Here is a 25,651-nt window from a genome sequence, read left to right as displayed (position 1 = left end):
CATGAGTTTTGCACTAAATATGAGTAAGCTACCAGCCACCACACATGTAGAATGGCTAAAAAACAGTGTATAAAACCTGGAGAAGCCTTACTATAAATTGACTGAAATGGTGTTTCACCTCTTTTTCTCCTTAAGATGAAGACTGATGAGAACACCAGGAAAATGTGAATTTTCAGAGTATTACACATTTCAACCAACAAGGGTGTAAAGCAGTGCTTCTTCCAACAGTGTCAACCTAGCAGAATTACTAAGGATTTTTTTTTTCTTCTCCCCTTGTCCAGGTGGGTTAATGTTTAACAAATACTGACATAGAAATAGCACAGTTTCACTGTGCTACTATCCTGAATCACTGGAAAATCATGTCACATAAAATTGCATATTTACAGTTTAGACATATCCAAAATGATAGCCTCAAAACTAATTAAAATTTGAATTACAAAAGTAAAATAATGCATAAAGATTAAACATTGTTAGAAGTTTTGATTACACAAAATGTCCATCTAAGATAACATCAAACTGAAATAAATTACCAAAATCTTTACTTTTCAATTATTAACATTTATAGTCTACAGTCACCTCTCTGAGGAACACAAACAAATGGTTAGACCTGAAGTCTGTGTGAGTTTTTTTGTGTGGCTTGTATTCAAAATAAGATCATCTATTTTGAATAAGAACAATAGATGTCGGAAAATGAAATAACATTTTCTGCTCCTTTGGCTGTGGGCTTTTTTTTGTTTGTTTTGGGTATTAACTTATTAACATTCTGGTTATTGGCAGATATTTGAAAGATAGTAACATCTACAGTTTTTATAAATTATTCTATGTCTTAATTTCTTAAAAGATAAAAGCTTTCTCACATTCCCACTAAGATCGTGAATATGAGGAGTTTGCTTTAAAAGCTCAGAAAAACGGGTTAAGAAACATTAAATAGAACAGTGCACATAAAATTATCCACTTACACTTTGAAAAGAAAATCTGAATAATCAATACATTCTCTTTTATAATACATGGAATTTAAATACTTGATGTCTTTTCTAAGGCATTCCTTTTCAGATGTGCATCATTAACATGTTGATGTTAATTATTTATTCTGACAGGGGTTAAAGAAAGGTCTAAATACTGCAACTATCTGCACTGGCTTGAGATAGTTTTAAAAATCACAGAGCACCCTTTCTTTATCCTTTTATTTTCAAGTGCTAATGAAAGACCCACCTCGGATGAAAGAGAAACATATGACAGATTTACTGTACATAGACAACTCTAAAAGTGGCTTCCTGAAATGCAGGAAATATTCCGGTTAATATTCAGAACAAAAATTATTCTCCAGGTTTTTTTCAGTAATAACAACTCAAAATATTATTTAAAATATCACAGGGCAAAACCAAAAAGAAGGACAAAAATGATTTTTTAAGATCAACAATTTCTCCACAGGATCGTTGCAAGCAAGTTGCCAGTTTGTGCTACTTACTGTTACTAATCAGTGCACCAAAGCTAAAAGACAACAACTTTGACTGCAGTCTCTCCCCCTCGTGAATTATTCTCAGTGAGAAAAATAAAATGTAATGAGTAACACTGAAGTGCTTTAAAAGGAGATCTCAAATATCTGGAATTCAACATATTTCTGTGTCTGATAAATTACTTGTGTTAGAAATGACCAGAGAATTGTATAAATAAGGCTTTTTCAGTGCCCACTGAAAACTGACTAGGAAAAGGGCCTGTGAGCAATACAATTTTAACAACAGAGACAGGATCATATAATTTTTCACTGCACTTTCTTCTGTTTAAGATTAACTTCTTTTAAAAACTTGTATACTTACTGAATATGGAGGTGTAGGCAACGAGATTTTAGAGACAACTTTTAAAATGTGCCCATTTTTTTTGTGGCTGAAGTGAAAAATTGAAGTATTTACAACTACAGAATTATTCTCATCCAAGTGTTCAGTGAAAGGAAAAGGATATGGTAAAGGCACACGAGATTCAACCTCGTATGTATCTTCTTCTTGGCCTTCAGTCCACAAACCACTAAACAGGTTAGATGCCCAGTAGGTGCGGTAAGAATCCATTCCAAAAATATTGCTCTTGCTGCCTTCTCAAACGTCCCGTGGGTATTTTGCATGAGCTAGGCTGGCTTTAGAAATTTCTGACAGGAATTTGTAACAGAACACATGCATTTACCAGTCTGAAGACACATATCAGCCCAGCCGGTGACAAACCTACTCAGAATCAGTAGGAAGCCTCAGATCGCTTTTCAAGTTGAGTAATTCAGGGGTGGATTAATCCCAAGCAAAAAGGTACAGGAAAACTTCGTATAGTCACTCCTAAAAAATTCTTCATGTTCCACATGAAAAAGCAACAGAAATCTTCCAATAGCAATTGGCAAGTAATTTCCAAGGCAAAGAAGCAGAATTTTCTTCTACCTGTGCAGGATCACTGCAGCAGACAAGCAAACTAACAAAACTGAAACTAAAAATTTTCCAATTCCACTACAGCTAATGAAAGAAAAATACAGGCATGTCATTATTCGCGTTTATCCTTGCTGCTGGAGTTAATTCAACAGGAAGAACTTTCTCAAACTCTGCTAGTTTAAAGTCTTCCTGCTAGTATCTCCCAACTGAAAGAGTTCAGGGGAGTGGCCCAGTTTATTTACCTATACATAACACCAGCAGGTGGAATTTGAATTAATACACCCACTATATGCCTTGCCTCAAGTTTCAAACTGCACTTCAGGTCTGAAAGTGTGTGTTCAGGCAGGTCTTATACAGTTACTTTGAAGATTTTGCCAGGTTTTCTCTGAGTCTTTTAAGTTTATTTGAAGAAATGGGTACATGTCTGCATGCAAAACACAACTGATTAGAGAAAAGGTTAAAATCTTTTCTGCCTGTAACCAGTTTTAGATTAATAAAATATTGCAGACTAGAAAAAAATAAAGGATTCAGTTTCTGAATATTTAAAAATAATTTTCAAGTCACTTATATGGTATATAGGTGGTGATGGTATATACAAGAACTCATACTGTGGTATATACAAGTATAATAGTATGCATATATACAATTGTATATAATCCAGTGAGCAGATATTGCAAAGCAGACAAGCATGAATGCTTGCAAAGTCCCTCTACAGAACAGCAAGAGAGGTGTCAATATTTATACTATGGAAAAATGTATAAACAGATGGATTTTTTATTAACTTAAGAAAAATAAAGCCAAACATATATGATCATCAGGGATAAATCCATCTTTGTATAGAAGATATTAATGAAGAAAATGCACCGGTATGTGTTTGAGCCATAACTCTGGTGCTATATTGGCAAAGTCTCAGCTACAAAGCTATGAAGGAAAATATATTGACACCTTCAAATTGGGATGTACAGAATCTGACAGTAAAGCATATGATAAAAGCAGTGTGATTTGAACTGACCTAGGTACACAGTTCTTATTTTAGTTAACAAGGAAGTACTCCAGACAGCAACTAACATCCCACCATACAAAATACTCTGATAGCAAACTGCCTCTTTTTTGAATACTATTCCTGAATCACACACCTCACATAATGCTGGAGTGCAGACTCCTTTTCTGATACCAAGGTGGATATGTGCTTAACTGGCCATGCTTAAATCACAGTTGGAAGAGACAGCAGGAGAGCTCCACCTTTTTGGCCAGCCAACTGACTAAAATGTCTGTCAAGAGAACTAGACATAGTTCCCCTTAATCCTCCCTCTTCACAAGCTCTATGCGCTCTGACACCTCCTGTCTCATCCCTCGGTTGTAGCAGAATGCAGATGATCTGTATGAGCAATGAAAGACTGCCCTACATTGGTAAGAATGCCCAAATTCAGACTTCCTCTGCAGACCAAAGCAGATTTCTAGCAGGAAGGTAAATTCACCAGTAAAGTCATGCTGGAGCAGTTGTTTTTTGGGTGGAGGCACCTGAAGCATTGTTACAGCTGTCAAAATGAACCTATGGGTTTTAGGCTTATGAAAACACAATCACAAGAAAAATAAAGAAAAAAGCCCAATTGAGACACAAAATTTAAAGTGCTTCTCTATTAAATCACCCCACCTGATTTGAAGTTTCACTGATAGCTTCCAGAAGCTTTTCAACAGCCGCCTGCAGTCGAGAACTAATATTCAGAATAAGCTCTTCATTTTCAGGATCTATTTCCATCCCACTTTCTGCAAGATGTTGGCTCAGCAGTCCTTCACCTGCTGCTCCTGACCACACGTTAATATCATCATCTCCCATACTACTACCATGATATAAGGAACAGGACTCTGAGAAAAAAAAGAAGTTACCTTTTCACACAGTCTCATAGCAAATGCAAACTGTACAACTGAGTTAGAATAAGAAAGACAAGTCCAAAAATGGTTAAAACATTCATCTTAGTCACAAAAACAGACAGGGAAATACTGCATACTAAAAGTCACACAAACAAAACAAACAATGTGTTAATTAAAAAGAAGCAGAAGTGCGAGAGAAAAGGAGATATTAACAGACAATATTTTAGACATACTTTCAGTATGCTTAGGGGCTCTGATACTCATCTTCTAATCTTTGTTACAATCAGTAACCCTTACTACTTAGAATAACTTGCAATAATACTTGCAAAATTGTCCTTAAAATACAAATCAAAAACCCCAAATGAAACGAAAAACCAGACTGCCAGTCCCTGTTTCATCAACACCCAATTACGTTACTATGCATTAACACAAAACTGTCCAAGCCAGTGAATCAAACTCAAGTGAGTAAAAGGAAAGGCATGCATGCAATTCAGATGGCTTCTTAGGACAAACGGACTGGAATACTGAACAACAATATTCAGCATGGTTATTAGTGAACTGAAAATTTACTAAAATGGGTAGCTGATCAAGTACACTGCAGCAGGACTGCAACTGTTCCTGCTGCTGGGCCACCTGGCACCTGCCTGCTTCTCAATCTTCCTGAGGTCTCATTCCATTTAAGGCCATTATCCATTCTTTCTGAAAAGCCAGACACATGACTATGGTATTAGACTGATAGCAATTCATCTAGAAAACAGCAAATTTGCCATATTTAGAAATCAAGGCTGTATTTAAGCAATGCAAGTGAAAGCAAACTCGTGAAATGTTTCAAAATCATACTTTCAGTATGAAGGAACAACACAGTAGGCATATCATATAGTAGAAACTATTGTTGAAAAAGTCTTTTAAAAATAAAGAAGGTTATTCCTTAGACTGACAGATTTGAAATGTCAGAAAAAAAAAGCCACTGTGGAGAGTTTTTAAAAATGAAAATTTATTTAAATGAAGTGCATTTCTGGATTATATTTAAAATAAGTATTTTGATATGGTGAATTTTTTAAACAATTAGATGTTTTTGCTTAGGATTTTCTCAAAAATATCTTATTTTTCAAGAACAGCAGTAGGACTAAATGAACTAAGAATAGTCAATGCCTGTTTAGAAATGAAGTTGCAATACTGAGTTATCTTTGAATTCAAGTTCCTGGTTACTCCACGAATTGTGACTGCTGAACTAGAACAGTTTGTTTAGCTACAGAAATTGAATTGAAATTACAACAGGTCAGTCTCACAAATTGCTTTAAAAATTTGTTGGTTTAGGTCTTGTTGTTTTTGCCTCCTAACCAGGTAGACAAATAACATTGGAAGGCATATAATAATATGAGCACTCTTGTTGATGTTGTTTGAACCTATCAAGCAAGTCAGATTCTAGTTTTGAGGTTTGTTTTTAGATTTTTTTATAACAAGCTGCAACATGACTAACCACCTGGTGTACTACATTCCTACCTGCAAGTGTTCTGACAATATCTGCACCCATATATATGACCCATACACAACAAACTAATCTATAGTGATTTTAATTGAGGAAGGTTTCACTTGGTTTAATTTTCTCTTAAAATTGCTAAGATTTTTCAAATGAAGATGCATTTAGTAATATTTTTCTTCTAGTTGCATTATTACTGTTTTATATCTCCTTTTAGATATGTGGGATATAATGTTACAAACTGTTTTCACACTCCAAAGGGAAAAACAGAAGCACACTATATGCATGAATAGAACAAATAACCAGATGAATAGAAGATACATTCACATGGCACCTTTCATCTACACAGGATTTCAAAGCACTTTTGAGTACTGCACTTTGGAATGTCAGCCATGAATTCCTGTAGTGGATTCACCCTAGCAGTGGCTAGCAGCCATTTTCTGCCAGCACACTAAATATTTGCAATGGGTTTATAGACCATAAAAGCTTTCCCCAAACACCCTAATATTCCATCCCCCTGCAGTATAACGAAGGCTGCGAAATAAACAATTTCGCTTTTTTTTATTCAATAGTATTTTCATGCCTTACCACCCAAATTTGGGCTGGGTTTGGGTGTTTCAAAATATCTATAATGATGCAGAAGCTTTAATATCCTCAGAGTAGAAAGGACCCTCATTTGAGATGGATGTCAAGCAGCATAAGTATTTCCAAATGCTGTGCCAAAGTATTGGTTAAAGACTGAGTTGAAGGAAAATATATTCCCTACTGAGCCACCAACACACTTACTGCAGCACCTGATGCTCTTTGGAGGCCACCAACCTTAAGAATTGACCAGGTAAGACCCTGCTTAGCTTCAGAGATCTCACAAAATAAAAGCCCACAGTACAGTAGCACAGCTATAAACAAGATAAAACAATGACATATTAGTTATTGCACAATCTAATTCTTTCCTGGTGGAGTACAAATCACCTTGGTAATGTTCCCGTTTTCCTGCTCAGGTTTAACCCATAATTCATGTCCTGTCACCCTTCTATTTTAGTAAATTATTTCCTGAGATGTACATCTGAATTGTGCAATGATGACTGTGTGTAAAATACAAAAAATTAAGATTATACAAAATGACTGCAGAAATGTGGATTTGGTTGCAAAATCATCTGAACTAGCTGTCTGTAAACTTCTGAAGAAAAACTTAAAAACACTGATGGCAGCTCAGAATGTAATTTTTAAAAGCCAGGATCAGAATGTGTCTTTTACATTAATAATGTCGCTAATATTATTTCAGTACCAACAGGCTTCCACAAACTCATAACAAGACTTAAAACTCCTCTTTTGTTTATGACAACTCTTTTTTAATTTGCTTCCATTTCTTCTCAATAATAAAAAATAAATCAACATTAAACCACCATTTTGTTATATGAAATATCTCAAAACAAAACATCATAATTCGCCTGAAACAGAACTATAAAAAATGAGGAAAGAAAAACTGAGCTGTTACCAAAAGTACAATTTGGCACATGGAAACTTTAGTAGTCTCCAAGACAACACCCCCAAAAAGTATCAAATGCACAAAAAACTTGTAATAATTCTGTTTATACAATAGGGTTGGTAACCCAAATGATAAATGTAGACAACCATATTATGATTTCTACATATTGTAACTTAAGAGCACAAATTCATGTTAAATGTCTTCTGAACTGCACAGTAAAAGTCTCTGTATCTTTTCCTCCCCAAAATGGTCTTAGTACACAGCAGCTTAGTACAGCATCTTTCCACATGATTTTCAGTGGTGGAAACAAGAAATAGAAACATTGTCCAGTCTCATTAATCACCCCTGGCAGCTTAAGGTCTAATCCCCATTTTGTTTATCCTTCTATGGCTGTTCAGTCTCCCACCCTAACAGAACTAAATCAAATTCCTGTGTCCTGCAATTTTGTTTTTCAGTCAATTCAAAATAGTAAATAGAACATAACTGACTTAAGTAAAACTATCATCTCTTTGTGTAAACTCTCTCCTTGTAATGAAAAAAAAAAACAAACAACCAAAGAAACAAAGGTTTATATTGTTTCCTTTGTCATGGAGCATGCAGTTCAGCACATCAGATGCCATGGTCCACTAAATCTTAAGAAAACTGCTTAATTATACAGGGCTTGCTCAGAATTTTCACCTACAGAAGTTGCTTATGTGCTGCCAACTGACATTTATGAAGCAATACATATTTTGCATGATGTAGTATCTCAGTTTACTCCTGGGATTCCACTCAGGAATTAGGGGTTACGAGTTGAAAAAAAAATAACCAGTGGCAGCCCAGTGTTTAGATATTTACTACCTTTTTTCCTGGTATGCTGCTCAGAAATAAGGAGCTCAGAAGGTAGGCAGGAGGGTTTAATATTCAAGAAATGCCATAACCTCACAGACTTCTCCAGAGCAACCTGCATTACTGCAGCCCCTCTGCCCAAGTAAACTCACCAGATTACTGTGCACAAATGGCCATTCACTTCCAATGATATGTTTTATGACTGAAATTTGAACTTTACTCACTCTTCTAGAAATAAAATCTTGCGCTTGCAGATAACCTAGTCAATGGCCCTCTATAAATCAGGTGTGGTTATAAGTATACGACCTTAATGATTCAGTTTTTAAAAGTGCTGAAACTTAGCAAAGTCAGTTAGTTAGTAAGCTGAGTTTTGCTTGTCAATACATATGGATTATGTTCAGAAGGTCAGAGAGAATTCACTTCAATAAACACATTATTTTACTACTCTATTATTAGATTTTTATTGGTATAAATTTATTCCTACATATTTCCTAATTAATTAAAAAGGAAGCTCTGTTTGGCTGGGTACTACAAAATACAATAATATGCAGAGTTTTTTTTAAAAAAAAACAACAGTGTCTGCATATTTCTTATTTCCTTAAAATAATGGGGAAAAATTTTTAAATTCGTCCTCTCAAGCCATTTAGTGTTAGTATAGAAAATGAATAACAAGAGTCTCACTGCTGAAAACACTAACAGAATTGGTCATCTAATTCCATTTGAAGAAAGATCAAATACTTTAGCTGATGAAACAGTACAACTATTACTATGGCTACCATGACCCCAGTGGCAGGAAGGATGGTGCAGTATCATTTTGAGAGCAAAAAAAGCAGAGCTGTGACTACAGTTCCAGAGATACATTACAAACATGCATGATGGCTACTGTAAGCTTAGCTGTTATCTAATTTTCACTTTTTACTTTGGTTAGTCCTGCCTTCATTGTTATTTCTGAATGTAAGGAAACATGCAAAAAAAAAAAAAATACTGGAATAATCAACTGGTAGATAGGCAGCTCAAATGTTGCTCTCTGCCAAGGAGGGGAATTACAGGAATAGATACCTACTTTCTTACAGGACAATGAAACCTTACATACCTCTTCAAAATACACTAACAGCAAAAACAAGTTGAAACAGTCAAACCTAGTCACTAGCAGAAAGGAACAGAGCGAAGAGATTCCTCTTTCATCAGAAGACTTCACAAGAAATAAGCAAATCATTCCAATCACAGGGCATGTTTTGTGTTTAGACAGTAGCATTATGGAAGCCAGGGGTAAGTCAAAGTAACAAATAGAGGTACTTTTTAACTGTGTTTTGCTATATATATGTAATGCAAGTATTCCATATTAAGAATTGTTAATGACAATAATTAGAGACAGATACAAGTATACACACTGATGTGCAGTAGCAGGCAAAAAGTGAATGCATCAAAAAATAAGGTCAGAAGCTTAGTTATCCCATCTGCCCTTTGAGGAAAAAGGCAAAGCCTCAAAAGCCTTAAGTTTCAAAAGATAATTTTTCTCACAACTGAATGTAGTGAAGTGTGTAGAAAACAAAAGTTTACTTTTTTAAATGAAACAGCAGAACAAGAATAAAAGTGCTGTTCACTTGATAACTTCAGAAATGTTTAGACTACGACATTATAAATTTCATTGCAGATAATCTTTTGAGTGATCAAGTGAAGATATCTCTGTGCTACAAATTCATACAACATTTCTCAACTTTCACCAAGGCTTAATGTGACCTATATTTAAAGCCAGAGGGAATCAATAATATGCAATAATCTACATTTTGAAAGAAAGAGGTAAAGTTCACCTTCATTTACCAGTTGTATTATTATCCTGTAATAGACACTTTCTTAGTACTGAAATGTAGTATGGGACTTCCAGTTCTTTTTCTCATTCCTAGTAGTTAAAATTCCAGCCAAATCCAGATGTGTGACATGTTTGAGGCTGAACTGTTCTGCTGTTCATTAGCTCCCCACAAGACCCAGGATGCATGTGTGCAACCTAAAGGGTACCTAAATGGCAATACAATCGAGCATCTACTCTTGCCCAAAAGAGAAATGGAAGATGCTGTCCTAGTGCAGTCACAAGAAAATAAGCAGAGCCCAGTAGAGTTCTTTGACACTGGCAGGCAACTAACTATAACATCTAAATGCTTCTTCAGTCCTGTGCCAACTAGCACTCCTCGAAACAGGAGCTGATGGGCAAGTGTCGGCAGTTGAGAAGTTCTTGGAACTGTGTCCAAAATGGGATTTGCTTGCAAATGCTTCTTTGAGAAGCTAATGAAGTCCACAAGCACACATACACAGGCTTGTCCCCTGCCAGCTGCCCTCAGTGACCACAGCACACCTCTGTACTTCTAGTGCACTGGTGGAGATACAGCCCTTGACACCAGTTCCCATTCCCTACACATACACAAAAGGGTGTAAGTGGTGCAAGATACCATGGTGCTATGTTTCATTCTCTTTGCTTCCATCAGCAGGAACTTTTTTTTCTTAACTTCTCAATCACTTTCCCATTCTGTTGCAGGCTTTGCAACAGGACCCTGGATGTGAGTTGTAACTGGTGTGGGGCATGACCAAGACAACTTCTGAAATGTTGTCTCTTCAGCAGAGATCTCTTATACATTCAAATGAAAAATAGGTTGTGGGGATGTTTTTCGTTAAAATTTCATTAAAAATATCAAAACTAAGAGTATTTAAATATATCATTAAAGCATGCAAATACTTCTCATGAAATATAAAACCATACAATCAGTACCTTTTTCATACCCCACACGGATGCAGGGTTTCATTGACTCCTCTGTCTCAGTGTCCCATCCCGCTTGTTTGGAAGTTTGAACTTTCCCAGACCGATCCAGTAACCCAAGAACATGCTGACCAATTGTCTCCTCCATTGCTACAGTTGTCTTCACAACTTCTAAAAGAATCTTCATGAGTTTTTCATTAGCCTTCTGAAAAACATGCCTGCAGGACAGAAACTAATCAATCCTCTGATCTTTCCCCAATTTCCAAGTGGGTTTTATCCTTTATACACCCTTGCAAACAAAGAAGATTTGCAATTGAAATAACAAAATTAAGACTACTTTTTTAAGCCTAAACCCTAAATCATGGAAATACTAAATACACATTTGTGTTAAAAGTCAGTTCTTTTTAGAAATTATGTACAAAGTCAAAGTATTTATCACTATTTCTGCTTTTATCTTGGCATTTTATATAGTTATTCTTTTAAAGTGGAGGTCTGTTTTCACTTGGTATTCATTATAAAATTAATCCTTTCTCAAAATGACAGCTAAGAAAATTGTTCCTCTACACAAACCAAAAAAGTTACAGAATAGTCCAATGGCATTACAAAATAAGACAATCATACTAATATAAACTTAATTCACATATGTACATACAATATGTATATATATGTATAAATAATGCTTATGATTCAATGTGTGTTTTACAAAATATATAGTAAAATAGGCTAAGATTTGTCTATGCCATTACATTGGCTTTATAAAAAATAAGACACTATTTAACCTAAAGTATATAAACTTAGAAATATGGTTTTCTAGAAAAAAAAATGCACATTACCATCAGTCAGAATAAAGCTTATAAATATTATTAATTTAACAGCAAGAATATGATTATCAAAATTTAAGAAAAATATTTTCTTAACAGTTTTAAGCACCTTTCTTTAGAAAGAAGAGCTGAAGGGGTTTCATCAGGCTTTCTTCCCACATGTTCATGCTCAAAGATCCACTCTCTCGCATCGCTTTGGCTTTCAGTTTCATTCTGAGAAAGTTTTGGCAGAGGGAGAGAAAACAAAAAGGACAGGAATCCTGTCATGTCAGAATCAACATATTCTTCTTATGTATGGTAGAATATGAAATTTAAAACCTAAATTAGTTGTCATTTCCTTTTTAATACTTCTGCACCAAATTATAAATCAAGTAATACTCTCAGTATGTGAAAAAAGATATTAAAAACACAAACCAGGAAATCCAAGGCAGGGCCAATTAGAAAGAACTTTGTTACACTGATTAGGCAGTTGTTGTACTTTCTATTTGTGTTGCTATAGCAATATGAAAAAGTGAGTTTACTTAAGGAAATAGCTGTAGTAATAATCCCTACCTTCAAGCTGTTCAACCAGCTTTTGCTTACCTGAAGTCAAAAATCTATGTTTACCACTATCACCTCTTGAATCTTACAACTGCTCTGTTCCCGCAATACTCAACATCTTTTAGAAAAACATATTTATATATTACACAGAAAGAATAACAGTGAACAGGAATCTTCTACTGGTTTTACATGCCACGGCTGCCCAGAAAGTCAAAGTCCATATTTACCTCAGTCTGCGTGCTGCTGTTTTGTAACTCACAAAACAGCCTCTCTTTTCCGGGTATGGAATGTTGTTTTAACGATTCCAGTTCTTCTAAAAGCATTCTCTCTCTCTCTGCAACCAGGCTGTCATTCTCCATTGAGACACGCTAAGAAAGAAGTGTTATAGTGGTTCACACAGTTTCTTAAGCTTCTGAGTAAAGTGAGTCCTGTCACTTCTAATTCTTTACAGACAATGAACAATGAAATTTCAGTCTGTCTCTTTAAATCATTACAAAAGCACTAAAAGCTTTCTAGAATGGAATGCAGCTAAAAAATACTTAAACCTTTCTAAAGATTTTCATACCATTTTTATGCTCTCTAGGAAATACAATGGTCACAATGCAAACTGAAGGGAATTTCTGAATATTACATGCTATAACATGTTTTGCACAAGAAACAAGATGAGAATAACTTTTTTTTTTATAAAAAGCCTACACAGATTCTCTTTTAGAAGAGCTAGAAGTGTTCATGGCTTAAATACATTGCATACATTTCTATGTGGTTCTTATGAACATACATGCTTGGCATTAGAAACCAGAAAACACCCAGCAGCCTAAGTTCTACTTAATTTTTTTTATCAGTTACAGGAATTGGCAACCCTGACAAAGATGCAGTTACAAACTGAAATAAAAGGTAAAAGGAGAAAACATGCATGTATCAAAAGGAAAGATTATCAGGATAAATGATTCTAGGACACCTTCAAAGCAGCAAGGAGAGACAGCTGATGTTGCTGGAAAAGGTTCCAAAGGTTCAAGCGACTGGCTTTCTAGATTCCAGAACTCCTTGAGCCCAAACTTAAACAGAGCAGAACCAGGTTTGGTAAAGGTCGGATGCTGGATGCTCCACTCCACAGCGAAAGCACAGAATTTTAGAATTCACTGATTACTAGCTTCATGTCCATTTTGGTAACATTACACTCTTGAAATTAAATCAGAGCAAGACATATTTTTCTGGATTCTTTTCACTTTGTCTTTCAGTGGAAGGAATTCTTGAAAGACATGTCTATAAATTATATTATTTTTGAAGCATTATTAATTAAGATAAACTAATGAGTTTCATTAAGAAATCTATTTTAGGCTTGGAATAGATACAGAGTGACAGCAAGTTAAGTTTGAAAAGGCAAAGAAACACTGATGCTTCCCACCAAAACCCACAGACATTGTTTCATTCCAAAAGTTGGTAAGGATTCATTTCCTAGAACTGGGGGAAAAAGTCCCAAAATGCCAAAACACATTGTTGCAGGAAGCCACTGATACTATTCAAGTCAGAATGATGAAAAATGAAGAATTTTATAATAGTATTTCTAGCCATGGCTGGTGGCTTCATTGATGTAAATGGCTGCTAGCCTGCATGCTATACAGGGCCATGTATCTGTGAGGTGGCACAATTGGCAGTGCATCCCCACTCACTCTCTTCTGGCTGCTGTGCAGCACTGAAGGTTTGCTCCCTGTTTACAGAAGTCTAAATTGATCCATCACTGTCTGAGCTTTGATTAAAAAAATATGTCTTCCATAAATATGCACATATATGGGTTTGTATGTACACACACAAAAAGATAGGTGTGTATGCACGAGTGTGCATGCATGCACATGGAAAATATGCGCATGCCTCTCTCTCCCTCTAAATAGATATAAATCATAAATATGAATCTGCCTGGTGACGTTCCTTCGTTAACCCATATTAACCCACTGGTTGAATTCTGTAATACCTCAGCTAATTGCACTTTAAGACTCTCCAGCTCTGCTAGGAGTTGATCTTGATTTTCTTTCTGACGCTCCATTTGCTGCATGTGCCCCTGCCTCAATAATTCGGTTGCCTGCTGATGCTCCTGGTACTGCCGCACGAGCTCCTGCCGCATGTCCTCCAGGCGCTCCTCGTACAGCAACAGCTGACTGCACGTTTCTGTGTCTGCGGCCACCACCTTGCTGGAGTGCTGGAACAGTGCAACTATTTTAGCATTTTATGTCCAACAACTCTTCTCAAGAAACATTTAAATAAATTTCAGAAAATGCTTTCATAAATGAACGTAGCTGGCATGAAAGCATTATTGTATTGCCCGTTTCTCAGACAGTCCAAGCTTAGAACTACTCTCCATTTAAAAAGATAACTCAATTTTTTTCCAGTAACTTGCAACAGTATTAACTTCCATGCTCTTTACGACTCATTTTATCTTACTGATTTTAATTCAAACCCTGTGTTTGTGAAATGCTAACTATATGCTTTACATCACTTTAATAATTTTTGTGTTCAGCTGATATCCTTTATCACAAGAGACTCAAACTGTTTAAGCACTATTTTTAATCTGTTCTTTGTAGAAACACTAAAATATAACCTAGCTTAAAAAAAAGTCTTTAAACGGTTTATTGCCTGCAATACAACTGGCATCATATTCCCTAACTCAGCACGCAAGAAAGAAAGGTACATCTTTTAGGTCTAAAGTTGTCAACCCTTTGAAAGGCAAAAGGAAATATTTAAATCGAATTTTCATCTTAATCTTTTCTTGCTGGGTTTTTTTTTAACACTTACTGGTGTTTCTTCTGCCATAAGACCTTTGCTATGGGAAAAAAGTTCTTCAGAAATCACTGACTTATGTGCTGTTTGTCCTACTATGCAATCAGGGCTGCTATCAGAATGAAGCTGTTCTCCAAGTGAGTTGATCTCTCCAGACTCTTCACTGAGTTCCTTGCAAAGTGATTTCAATTCTTCTTCATTCTTACTGCCTTGTCCAGTTGCTTTTATAAGAAGGCTGTCAACTTCTTCCTCACTGTGCTGCTTCTTAATTCCAAAATGTTTTCTTTCTGGATGTACAATCTGCATTGGTGCTTCTTCTTCCTTCTGCCTCCTTCCTGACAATTCAGTCTGTTTGGCAAATGCTACACTCATTGACACAATAACCTGAAAAAATAAGAGAAGTCTGTATTAGTTTATGCTTCACACCATCTCCTATTATTTAAGAAATCCCATAGGTGACCATCAACAAGACTTCTAAAGTCTCTGGATTTTTAAAATAAATTCTAGTGCAGAATATGGTAGCATGTTGTCCATTTCCTTTTAAGTTTTAACCACCACCACTACAACCCATATGAATAGAAATTATGAGTTAGGATAGCTAAGAAACCCCAAAATGTTGCAGAATTTTTTAAGACTTTCCCATTCAGAAGCCAAATTAAACAAGTCCTTGTAAATAAATCATATAAAAGTTATCATATTATACAGCAACTGCCTAAATAGTTGAAAATGGCAAATGAAAATGACAGATTTTTTAAACATATTTTAATGTAAGAAATAAAATAATACCTTTGCTACTTCCTCTTCTAATCTTTCTTGGTACTGCTTTTGGAGCGATTGAACAACATCCAGATCATTCTGTGTTTCCATCTCCCTACCAAGCTGTAAGAAAAACACAGAATCTCAGATCATGTATTTGTGATTTTGTTTTATTAGTTTCAACTTTCAATGTAGTAAGAGATTTTTTCTCAATTAGGTTTTCCTCATCTCATACAAATCACATAATTTTGTACCCCAACACAGAAGAACCAGGTAAAAGACTTTGCCTTGTTTCTGCTTTAAAATTAATTTTTAAAGTACAGTTTGCAACAACTCTCCTTTCAGAACTATTTGAGATGTCATAGGCAGTGAAACCAGGTCAGGAAGCACAGAATCACAGTACAAAACATTACTATTTTGCAAAATGCAGAAGTTTTTCAGCTAAGTTTCCAGCAATCCTAGGGGAGGAATGCATAGGGTCTTTCCCATCTGCACACAGCCTCTCAAAATCTTTGGGGTTACTTTTCCAAAATTTCTCCTAAACTGTGCAGCATGTACTACAGAAGTCCTGGGATTTCACTTAAATTGCTCCTTTCATAACTTGTGTTTAAAGAAAAGTCACAATATTTTAAAGATTCCTGATGAAATCCCAGAATTTGAACACTAATTCTCTTCCACTTTAGTAAGAAGCAGCCAACTAAAATGTCTTATTTCAGTGATAAATTAAAGAAAACAAATTTAAACCCAGCATCAATAAAGCAACTTTTATTGATCATCATTCCCAGGTACGTTTTTCAGCAAAATTTAAATATTTTTCCCCAACATGGACTGTCTAATAGTATAATAGAGACAGTAACTACCTTAATCTACCAAGTATAAGTCTGTCTTTCAATTTCATCTAAGAAGCCAAAGCATCTAAATTATGTCACTCATATATATATTAGCTATCAAATGAGTTGATAGTAACTGAGTTACATCATACCTCTAATGCTTTATCTGATTTTTTCTGATGAAGATTTTCTGTGCACTTTACTTTCCTGAAGACTTCTTTTAACTTTCTTTCTGATTCTGTGGTTACACTAAAAAGATACAAAAAGCAGAGAAGGGAAATAATAATTAAAAAAAAAAAAAAATCAGTATTTCAATGCCCACGACTTGGTGAAAACCAGAACGTGTTAAGTGGAACTAAACTTTACCACAAACTTTAATTAATTTCAGGTAACTACAACTATACAAGATGTCTTTAGACATAAAGGATAGTGACTGGAGTTTTGAGGATTAAACATGGTCTAGTGAGTTGAAGTTTTGAAATTGCTGCTATAAAGCTCATATGTATGAAATTACTTTTATACATTATTCCATTTATCAAATATTCCTCTAATAACTATAAATGCTGCACTACTTTATTTGCAATGTTTATGTCATTTATTTATAAGACTCTTAACAACTCTTGAAGGAACAAAACTACAGAAGAGCAACATTTTTATAAAGAATTTCTCCAATCCTGAAGCAGAACACAGAGCTTCACACAAATGGTTATTTGAAACACTTATAGAATGAGTGCAAAGTTATAAGCATTGAAAAACTGATTAATACCTTGTGTGGTCAGAGGATACCCCAGCAATCTGAAGCTTATCCTGAAGATGGACGAGCTCTGCAGTGTACCTCTCTTGACCTTCTTTCAGCTGCTGCTGGAAATAGGATCTGAGATGTTCCAGTTCCTGAGCATGCTGCTCCTTAAGTTGTTTTTTAAGGTTCTCTATCTGCTTTGAACAGTATTCTTGAATTGTAGGATCTGTATATAGGTTATCTGAAGCAAGGGGTGAGAAGGACAGACAGACAGAAATAAAGAAAGAAAGAAACTATATTAACTTCTTCACAAATATTTAGCAGTGATGAACTGAATAATTAATGTAGTTAAAAAAAAATTCTGACATCCTGTCAACTACTTTTCCATAACAAAAAATGATAACTTAATCTTCCATTCTGCAAAATAATATTTGATATGGGTAACAAATTGTAATTGTGGAAAACTAAAAAGTACTAAACCAAAAATATATCACAGAATATAATACTGAAAAAATTTACAGAAGTAAGAAAATCAGAGTATTGTACTGCAAAATTTGAAAAAAATCTCTTATGTTCAAGCTATATTAAGATATATATGAGTTAAAATTAAAAGTCATTGTCTTTTCTTTCTCTCTGAATATAAATACATTAAAAACAGCATATACATCTTTTTACCCGTTAGATTCTGTGAAGGAGTGTGCACACTTTCCTTTCCTATTTCCATAGGGATAGGTTCCTCTTCTTTCCTCCTTTCTGAAGAAGACACCTTTGGTTCCTTGACCTAAATAATAATCAAGTAAATGCAATTAACAACAATTTGTCTAGTAGTAGCACAAAAATACTATATCCAGTGCTGCACTCCCAGTATGAGGGAGAAACGGACATACTAGCACAAGTCCAGCAGAGAGTTACAAAGGAGATGGGAGGCTTGGAGCATTTGTTGTACTAGGAGAGGCTGGAAGAGCTGAGCACATGTAAACTAAAAAAGGCAAAGTTGCCCACCAGGCTTGTGAAGTATCAAAATTCAGCTGGACACAGTCCTTGGCAACCTTTTCTAGCTGACACTGCCTTGGGAGAGGGGCTGGATTAGATGAACTCCAGAGGTGTCTCCTAACCTCAACCAGTCCATAGTTCTGTGACATGGACAGCATGTCCTTCCTCAGTCATTCAGAAGGAATTCATGCAACAGAGAAAATTCAAATGCTCATATACTCCATGCTATAGAAGTTTACCTGTTTATATTCTGCCATCAGCTGTGTCTGAAGTGCTTTCAGCCTGTTGTACTCTTCCATTATCTTGTGGAGAAGTGCATCCATACGTTCTTGCAGAGTTAAATTACACAAATAACCAGGGACTTTAAAAAAGGGAAATGAATGTTTTACCACAATTTTTAATACAAGTGATTTGTTCACAAGTTCTGCTGTGAAGAATTGTCTGATAAACATTACAAAATAGCGAAACAAGTGAAGCCCTTCCAGATTTTGAATGCATTTTTGTATGTATGGATACATATGCATTTTTCTGGTAGGAGGAAGAGGAAGAGAAAAACCCCAAACACTTTTTTCCACCAATATCCATGAAAATGAAAACAGTGTAAGAAAATACCCACAAAAAACGAGAAATCTCTAAACCAGTTATTTAAGTGCGTGAATTAGTACCTGAAAAAGTAGTGGCAAAACTGCCAGTCTGAAATACTTTAAATAAGTACTTTTAACCAGCATGATAGTACAAAGTCATTACCTTGACCTCTGGGTACTGGTAATTCTACACTCAGTTTTTCTTTCACAGCAGGTTTACAGAAAATTTCCTGCTCCCTATCACCAGCTTCTACAGCAGCTGAAGAAATTTCATCCTGACTGCCACACAAAACCTGTATAACAAATCAAACAAAGTGAAAAGCAAACAATTTATTATTTTATCAATCACAATACACAAAGAAAACAAGAAAAATAGGAAGAAAGTAGTATCTTGTGAGCATTAACTTCTGTTAATGATGGCATAAACGTTCTGTTGAATCCTAAGAACCTAGACAATCTTTAAAACTCATGACAAAAGAAACAGATATGAAAAGACTTTTCAGCAAAAGCATAAACACGTATGTTTTCAAATCAGTATTTAATTTGGAACTGCCAAGTATTAAAATCTTGTAGAGAAAGGCCTCCTTTATTGATGTGGAAAAAACATTTACATTTTAAATGTCTCATTCTCATAAGCTGCAATCTTACTTGGAAGAGGAATTCCTTACAGCAGAAATCTGTATCTTTTTAAGGATTACAACTCATCTTGTTCGTTAAGTGCTGAACAAATCAGATTAAAGGGTATGGCATAAAAAATATTCACAATAGGCAGGCAAAAAGATTTATCCATATGATTTCTGAAGATAAGTGATACTTGAAAAGAAACCATGTGCTCAAAGCACAGTGGGATTCTTTTTGAAAGATTTTGTACTCAACAAAATCCAAATTCAACTTATAAATAAGTAAAATCATAATTTCTCCAACAGCTCAACAAAAGAATCACACAAATAGGCAGCAGCATTTTTCACACTGTGAAATAACTCATGCCAAGCACTCTCAGCTGCTACTTTCTGTGAGCTATCATGGAGTCCTGCTTAATCTCTCCTATCCTGGATCTCTTTCACTTTCCCCAAAAGAATCTTATCTATGAAATATAAGCTGCAGCTAAGAAAGAAATTACTATCTTATTGCAGATATGACAGGTGATGTCCTGTGCATCAATATGTGTATGACATCAGAATCCTGATAGCCAGAAACAAAGAGAAAGGAAAAAGGACTTTTAAACCAGCAGAGATGAGATCAACATTAGCTAGAAGATTAAGACCATGTGTAAGACAAAAGACTTGTCTCTTGTAAACCACTTTAATGAAAAACAAACAAACAAACAAAAAACCATTTGCAATGCTGTTTTGGAAGCTCAGGCTTAGCAGTCTCTATTTTGAGATCAATGCAAAGAGAAAAGCTGCAAAGAAATCATGCAAAAAAATTGCACAAAAATATGATGACTCATTAACCATCATTTCTTGTTTTCCAAATTTTCAATTTGAAAAAGGTTTTTCGTTAAGTCTTACCTGAACCAACCTGGAACACTCCTCAGTGACAGCTTCATTCAGTTTTTCTATTAGTCTTTGTGTAGATTTCCCTTCATCATCTACAAATACAAATTATTCAGATTATTTTTAAACACTAGGTGCACAATAACTTTTCAAAGGCTTAATTTCCTGCCTCAGTGAGACTGCCTCTTCAGCTTGAGGAAAGGAACTTTTGGGGGAAAGTTTTTTTGTTCTCCTCTTTATTGTTACAACACATGAACAGTTACTGTTATCACAATTGAGCTGCAGGTTCTAGAGGAGCAAGAGATAAGAAAGGGTTTTGTGTTTTAGTGCCCTCCAGAAAGATAAAAGTGTACAAATACTTAGTGGAGGGAGAAGAACTTATGCAAAAAAATTAAACAAGGGCAAAACATGGTGGGAGAGAAAATCATCATGATAACATAAAAGCTCATTGGGGCAAAAAGTAGTATCAAAGTTTACTTAAAGCATGCAGGGAGTCAATGCAGCAATACAAAGAAAAGAAAAAGGAACAAGTCCAGAAACATTTTGCTGGTGAACGTGCTTACTATTTTACTTATAGGTGAATCTACTATATTGTTCTTCACAATTAATTGAGCTAATATAAATGGCAAGCAAGGAGTTGTAATTCCTTATTTTTTTATATACTGTCTTTTTCAAGTTACCTCAGTAACAGATTGCATGTACTGGGTAAACAATTTCTTGAAAAAATACTTTGAAATATTCTATAAAAACAAGTTATTGGACAGCTAGATGCACAAATTCTTGTGCTTGTTTGGTTGGGGCTTTTTAAGACACTGTTTTTCATACAGAGTTTCAGTTTCATAATTTCGGTCAAGTTACCTGGTTGTTGAAATTTCAGGGTCTGGAGTTCTAGCTGATGCATTCTTTTAAGATCAGTCATCTCTTGCATATGATGATGAACAAGTTCCTCTTTAAGACTGCAAAGTGCACTCTCTTTTTCTGCCTTCAAGGACTCACAAACCTGGTCTACATGAGCTGAATAAACCAGGGATAGGCAAATCCGCTGCGCTTCCATTTGTAGTTGTAAATCAGTCTTTGAATATAAAGACACAATTTAAAATAGTGAGAAACAAGAAAATAGAAAAACCTATCTTTAGAAATTTCTGAGATTAATAATGTGTTGAATGGAATGCTGCATATATAGCATGCATAAGGTAAATTTAAATATACATAGTTTGGAAATTTGAGTTTTAACAAAATAGTAAGACACTTCTTCACCTTAGAATAAAAAATTAAAATCAACAAAACTCAATACACTGCAATTCCTATTTTGCAGCAATAAAATCCCAATGAATTTTAACGCAGTGAAGCAAGAGCATTATCATTACTAACAAAGTAGTTAAGAAAGTGTACTCTAAACACAGAGAAAAGAACGCATTATTAGCAGACCTTAAAAACATTGACTTCCAAGGCTTGTAGTTCCAGTCTGCACTTTGGGGATATTACTGCTAAAGAAGAAGGATGTTTGGGATATGACAACAGGGACCTACTTAGAGCTGAAGTTTGAAAAGGTTTTTAGACACTTCTGGACCAAAATGATTTTTAGTAGTATGGCAGGAAATTATATGACCCTTATCACAATCTTATTAAAAACAAACAATCAAACAAACAGGCCTAAATCAAACCATAAAAAAGCTTAAGCGTTTTTTAATATCTCGTAACTGTTTCCAGTGTGGCTTTTGCTTGTGATTTCACTTATGAAGTGAATGAACTACAATGCAATATTAAGCAGTTGGTGGTATTAGTTCACTGTTAGGTTGACTTTTGTAACATAAAAAAAAAGTTTAAAAAATAGTAGAGGTCTGCTTAACATCTATTTCCACAGAACACTTAGTTGCATACATCTTGCAGCCTGCTATTGAGCTTTACCAGTGTATATAAATTTAAATACAGATTTATGATTCCACTGCCTAATTAAATACTGGTAACTCAATACTTAGCTATTTATATTGACAAATAAGAATTCTTTCCATGTTACCTACAATTAATTTACAATACCAAGAAATACAAGCAAAATTGCCCCAGCAAAACTTAAGAGAATAGTTGGAATCACACTATATGGATTCTGATTTCCACATCCAGATACATTTCTTAAAAAGTGATAACCACATAAACATTAAAAAATTTGATAATGTAATTTTAGTATTTCACAAGTTTGATAGTTCAAAACTTTGGGCAAAGGTGACTGATGAAGTTTCATTATTTTTATACTGTTTGAATGAGTACTTAGAGAACTGAAAAAATAATCATGGAATAAAAAATTATGTCACAAAATAAGTGTTCCCCTTAAGTAAGTGAAATGCTGCATCAAAATATGAACTGCTCTGGTAGTCTTCTTACCTTTTTGTTGTTGCTATTGATTTAATTAAATGCAAGGGAAGAGTATTTTTTTTCATACAAAAATCATCCTCATACACATTGACTATGCTTGTAATTCTGGTCATTCATGTAACCTCTTTCAACCATTGACACACACAAACCTATACTTCAAAGCAGCCAATTGGAAAAAATATGATGCAAATTTTCAAGTGTAAGCTCCTACAAACTTTCATAGTTCAAGTATTTTCTATACTGTTTTACATCACGTACCTGTTCTGATTTTAAGGCATCCACTTGCTGCTGAAGGTTATTTTCATTTTGTGTAATGGCTGTTAATGATGTTTCCTCTGTCAGTCTGTCTGGCATCCCATGCAAATGTTCCACAACAGACTGCTGTTCTGGTTTCACCACTTGCTGGACCTCCTTCCTTTTTGTTACCTCATGGCTGCAGTCTTTACCAGAACTTAGATTACCTCTTGAATTTATTCCTTCATCAGCTTTATTCCTTGAACGAGAGGGTTTTTTCCTACCTTCAGACACTGGAGTAGCAGTCTTTAGAGATTTTCCTTTAGAGCATTTTTTCTTAGAGTCATTACTACTACTATTTGTTCTCTGAACATGACTAATTGTGACTTCTAGTTCTTTACACTTTACTAGAATTTGCTCTTTCTCATCTTTTAAGGATTTGACTTTCTCATTTAAAAGACAGATTTCATTATCCTTTGACTTTAACTGTTCAGAGAGATCAGAAAGTCTCAGGGATAATTCCACCTTCTCACGCTGAGTAACCTGAAGCTTTTCCATAAGTTCTGTTGCATCTTTCTCAACAACTTCTCCAGCCTCAAATATGTCTTCCCTGGACACCTTCACTTCTTTACTCCCTTCAAGACCAGCTTTAGTTTGAAATAAAACTGGTCTATTGCTTTGTAAGTGGCAGATTTTTTCATTCAAAGCTTTGAGTTTGCTTTCATATTCAGCTTCCTGCTTTTTCTTGTTCTCTTCTAACTCAGTTTTTGCCCTCAGAAGACTTGCACATTCTTTCTGTAGTTCTCTATAGCTAGCTTCAAGTTTTTTCTCGGTCAATGAAAAGGCACTCTTCTGCCTTTCAGTATCCTCTTGGAGGATACTGTTCTGGTTTTTAAGTTGCTCATTTTCAGTAATCAGCTTTTCTATTCTTTTCTGCAAGTCCAAAATTTCTGTCTTAGAGCTAACACTACTGTTACAAAGTATGTTTTCTTCAGAGCCTACCAACATATTTTTTAATTTCTCTTTTAAAGCTTCATTTTCCCCCTTAATAACATTATTTTGTGTTTCTAGTTCTGAACATTTTTTTTGAAGGGTATCTTCTCTCTCCCTCATTTGTTCCTGCATCAACTCAGTTTTAAGCTGCAGCTCTTGTATTTCTTGTTCAAGGGTACCCTTCTCTTTTTCCTCTTGCCTAAGCACTGCAATCTCCTTCTCCAGTTCATGGATTTGAAGTGTCATTTCTTCAGATTTAGAATTTACAATAGACTGCTGTAAATCTTTCAGGTTCGTAATCTCTAAAATCAACTGATTTTGCTTTGTGATTAAGTTGTCCTTTTCATATTGCATGGCCTCTATCTCTTGACTCATTTTATTTTGTACTTCATCTAACTGCTGTTTATGGTGCATATTCAAGTTGTGTTTAAGGCTTTCCATGTTCACCATGTGCTCTTTTTCTAAGTCTTCTTTAAGCCTGGAAAGTTCCTCTTCATGACTAAACAGAAGATTTGTCCTCAGCCTCTCTAATTCTGCCTCTTGAGATTCTGCCATCCTGTCCAAAACTGCATCCTTCTCCCTTTCTAGCATTTCAAGTTTTATTTTGTAATTTGTGATTTCTGCCTCATGTTTTAATTCCAAATCCTTCTTAAATTCAGAGGCAGAAGCCAGCTGAGTTTTTAAATCTTCAATCACAAACTGGTATTTTTCAGCTTCATTTAATCTACATTCCATATCCACTATAGTTTGCTTGGCTCTTTGAACCTGCTCTCTTGAAAAATTCAGTTCTTGAAGAAGATCTTCAATTCTAGTTTGTTGAAGAGATTTCTCTGTTGCAGAAACTTCCATCTGTTGTGACAATTCTCGCTTCATTTTTTCCATTTCCTTATCAGCATCCTGCAATTTTACATTCAATTCATTAATTTTAATATTCATTAAATGCATTTGATCTTTATTAACATTCTCATTAAAACACAGACTTGAAGTTTGCTCCAATTCTACTTTCTGTTGCAAAAGACGCCGTTCTATTTCCACCGCATGCTGCTTAATTAATTCTTGCTTCATTTGTACAATCTGCTGGCCGTGCATTTCATCTAATTCAGCCTGAAGTTGTGCCAGTCTCCTTTGTGTTTCTAATTCCATTCTTTGCACAATGTCAGCTTCAGACTGGCTGTCTTTATGACATCGTTTTTGCAGTTCTTCCACAGTTCCCATTAATTGTTTTATTTCATCAGAACATTGTCTTTCTTTCTGTTTGTAGGTGGTAAGTTCAACTTTCATGTTACTTATCTGCTGGTTCCTTAGTGAAATCTCTTCTTTCAATTCTTCAAGTAATTTGTTGACATCTGATAGTTTTTCCTTTAGCTGAAATGAATTTTTTTCCTCTTCTCCAAGTTTTGCTTCCAACTCTTCAACTAATGCTTCTTTTTCTTGTAATTTACTCAAATCGTCTCCCTCTTTTTTCTGTTTTTCCTTTAAAAAATGAGGAAAAAAGTGTTCTTATTTTTAGCTAATTATCTGAACATGTAAGAACATTTACAGACTTAGCTACTTAGTCCTCCTTAGAAGGCTAGAGAGGCTTTAGTTATAAAACATAAATATAAATTATTTGTTGACCTCATCTGGAGGTTTCCTGTACCCTTGGAATAACTGAGAACTCCTACCCCACCCATGTCATCACGCCTCTCCCCTATTCTTTGCAA

The 25,651-nt window shown here is 35.1% G+C and overlaps 1 protein-coding gene across 1 annotated transcript in view; it reads right to left on the bottom strand.

Moving 5' to 3' along the window:
- AKAP9 (A-kinase anchoring protein 9) overlaps positions 1-25,651 on the bottom strand; it is a 101,767-nt gene that overhangs the window by 33,987 nt on the left and 42,129 nt on the right. The window contains exons 8-22 of the mRNA XM_083871724.1: positions 22,980-25,421; positions 21,210-21,423; positions 20,367-20,446; positions 19,019-19,148; positions 18,511-18,632; positions 17,954-18,059; positions 17,306-17,519; positions 16,692-16,788; positions 15,740-15,832; positions 14,969-15,337; positions 14,151-14,375; positions 12,409-12,549; positions 11,751-11,854; positions 10,833-11,038; positions 4,060-4,271 (exon numbers count right to left, since the gene is read on the bottom strand). Of these exons, the coding sequence (XP_083727850.1) occupies positions 4,060-4,271; positions 10,833-11,038; positions 11,751-11,854; positions 12,409-12,549; positions 14,151-14,375; positions 14,969-15,337; positions 15,740-15,832; positions 16,692-16,788; positions 17,306-17,519; positions 17,954-18,059; positions 18,511-18,632; positions 19,019-19,148; positions 20,367-20,446; positions 21,210-21,423; positions 22,980-25,421 (4,755 nt within the window). The remainder of the gene's footprint in view (positions 1-4,059; positions 4,272-10,832; positions 11,039-11,750; positions 11,855-12,408; positions 12,550-14,150; positions 14,376-14,968; positions 15,338-15,739; positions 15,833-16,691; positions 16,789-17,305; positions 17,520-17,953; positions 18,060-18,510; positions 18,633-19,018; positions 19,149-20,366; positions 20,447-21,209; positions 21,424-22,979; positions 25,422-25,651) is intronic.

Source organism: Zosterops lateralis (assembly GCF_965231275.1).
Source record: "Zosterops lateralis genome assembly, chromosome: 1".
NCBI lineage: Eukaryota > Metazoa > Chordata > Aves > Passeriformes > Zosteropidae > Zosterops > Zosterops lateralis.
Note: the sequence above shows the minus strand (reverse complement) of the source record. Positions and strands in the feature narration are given on the sequence as shown.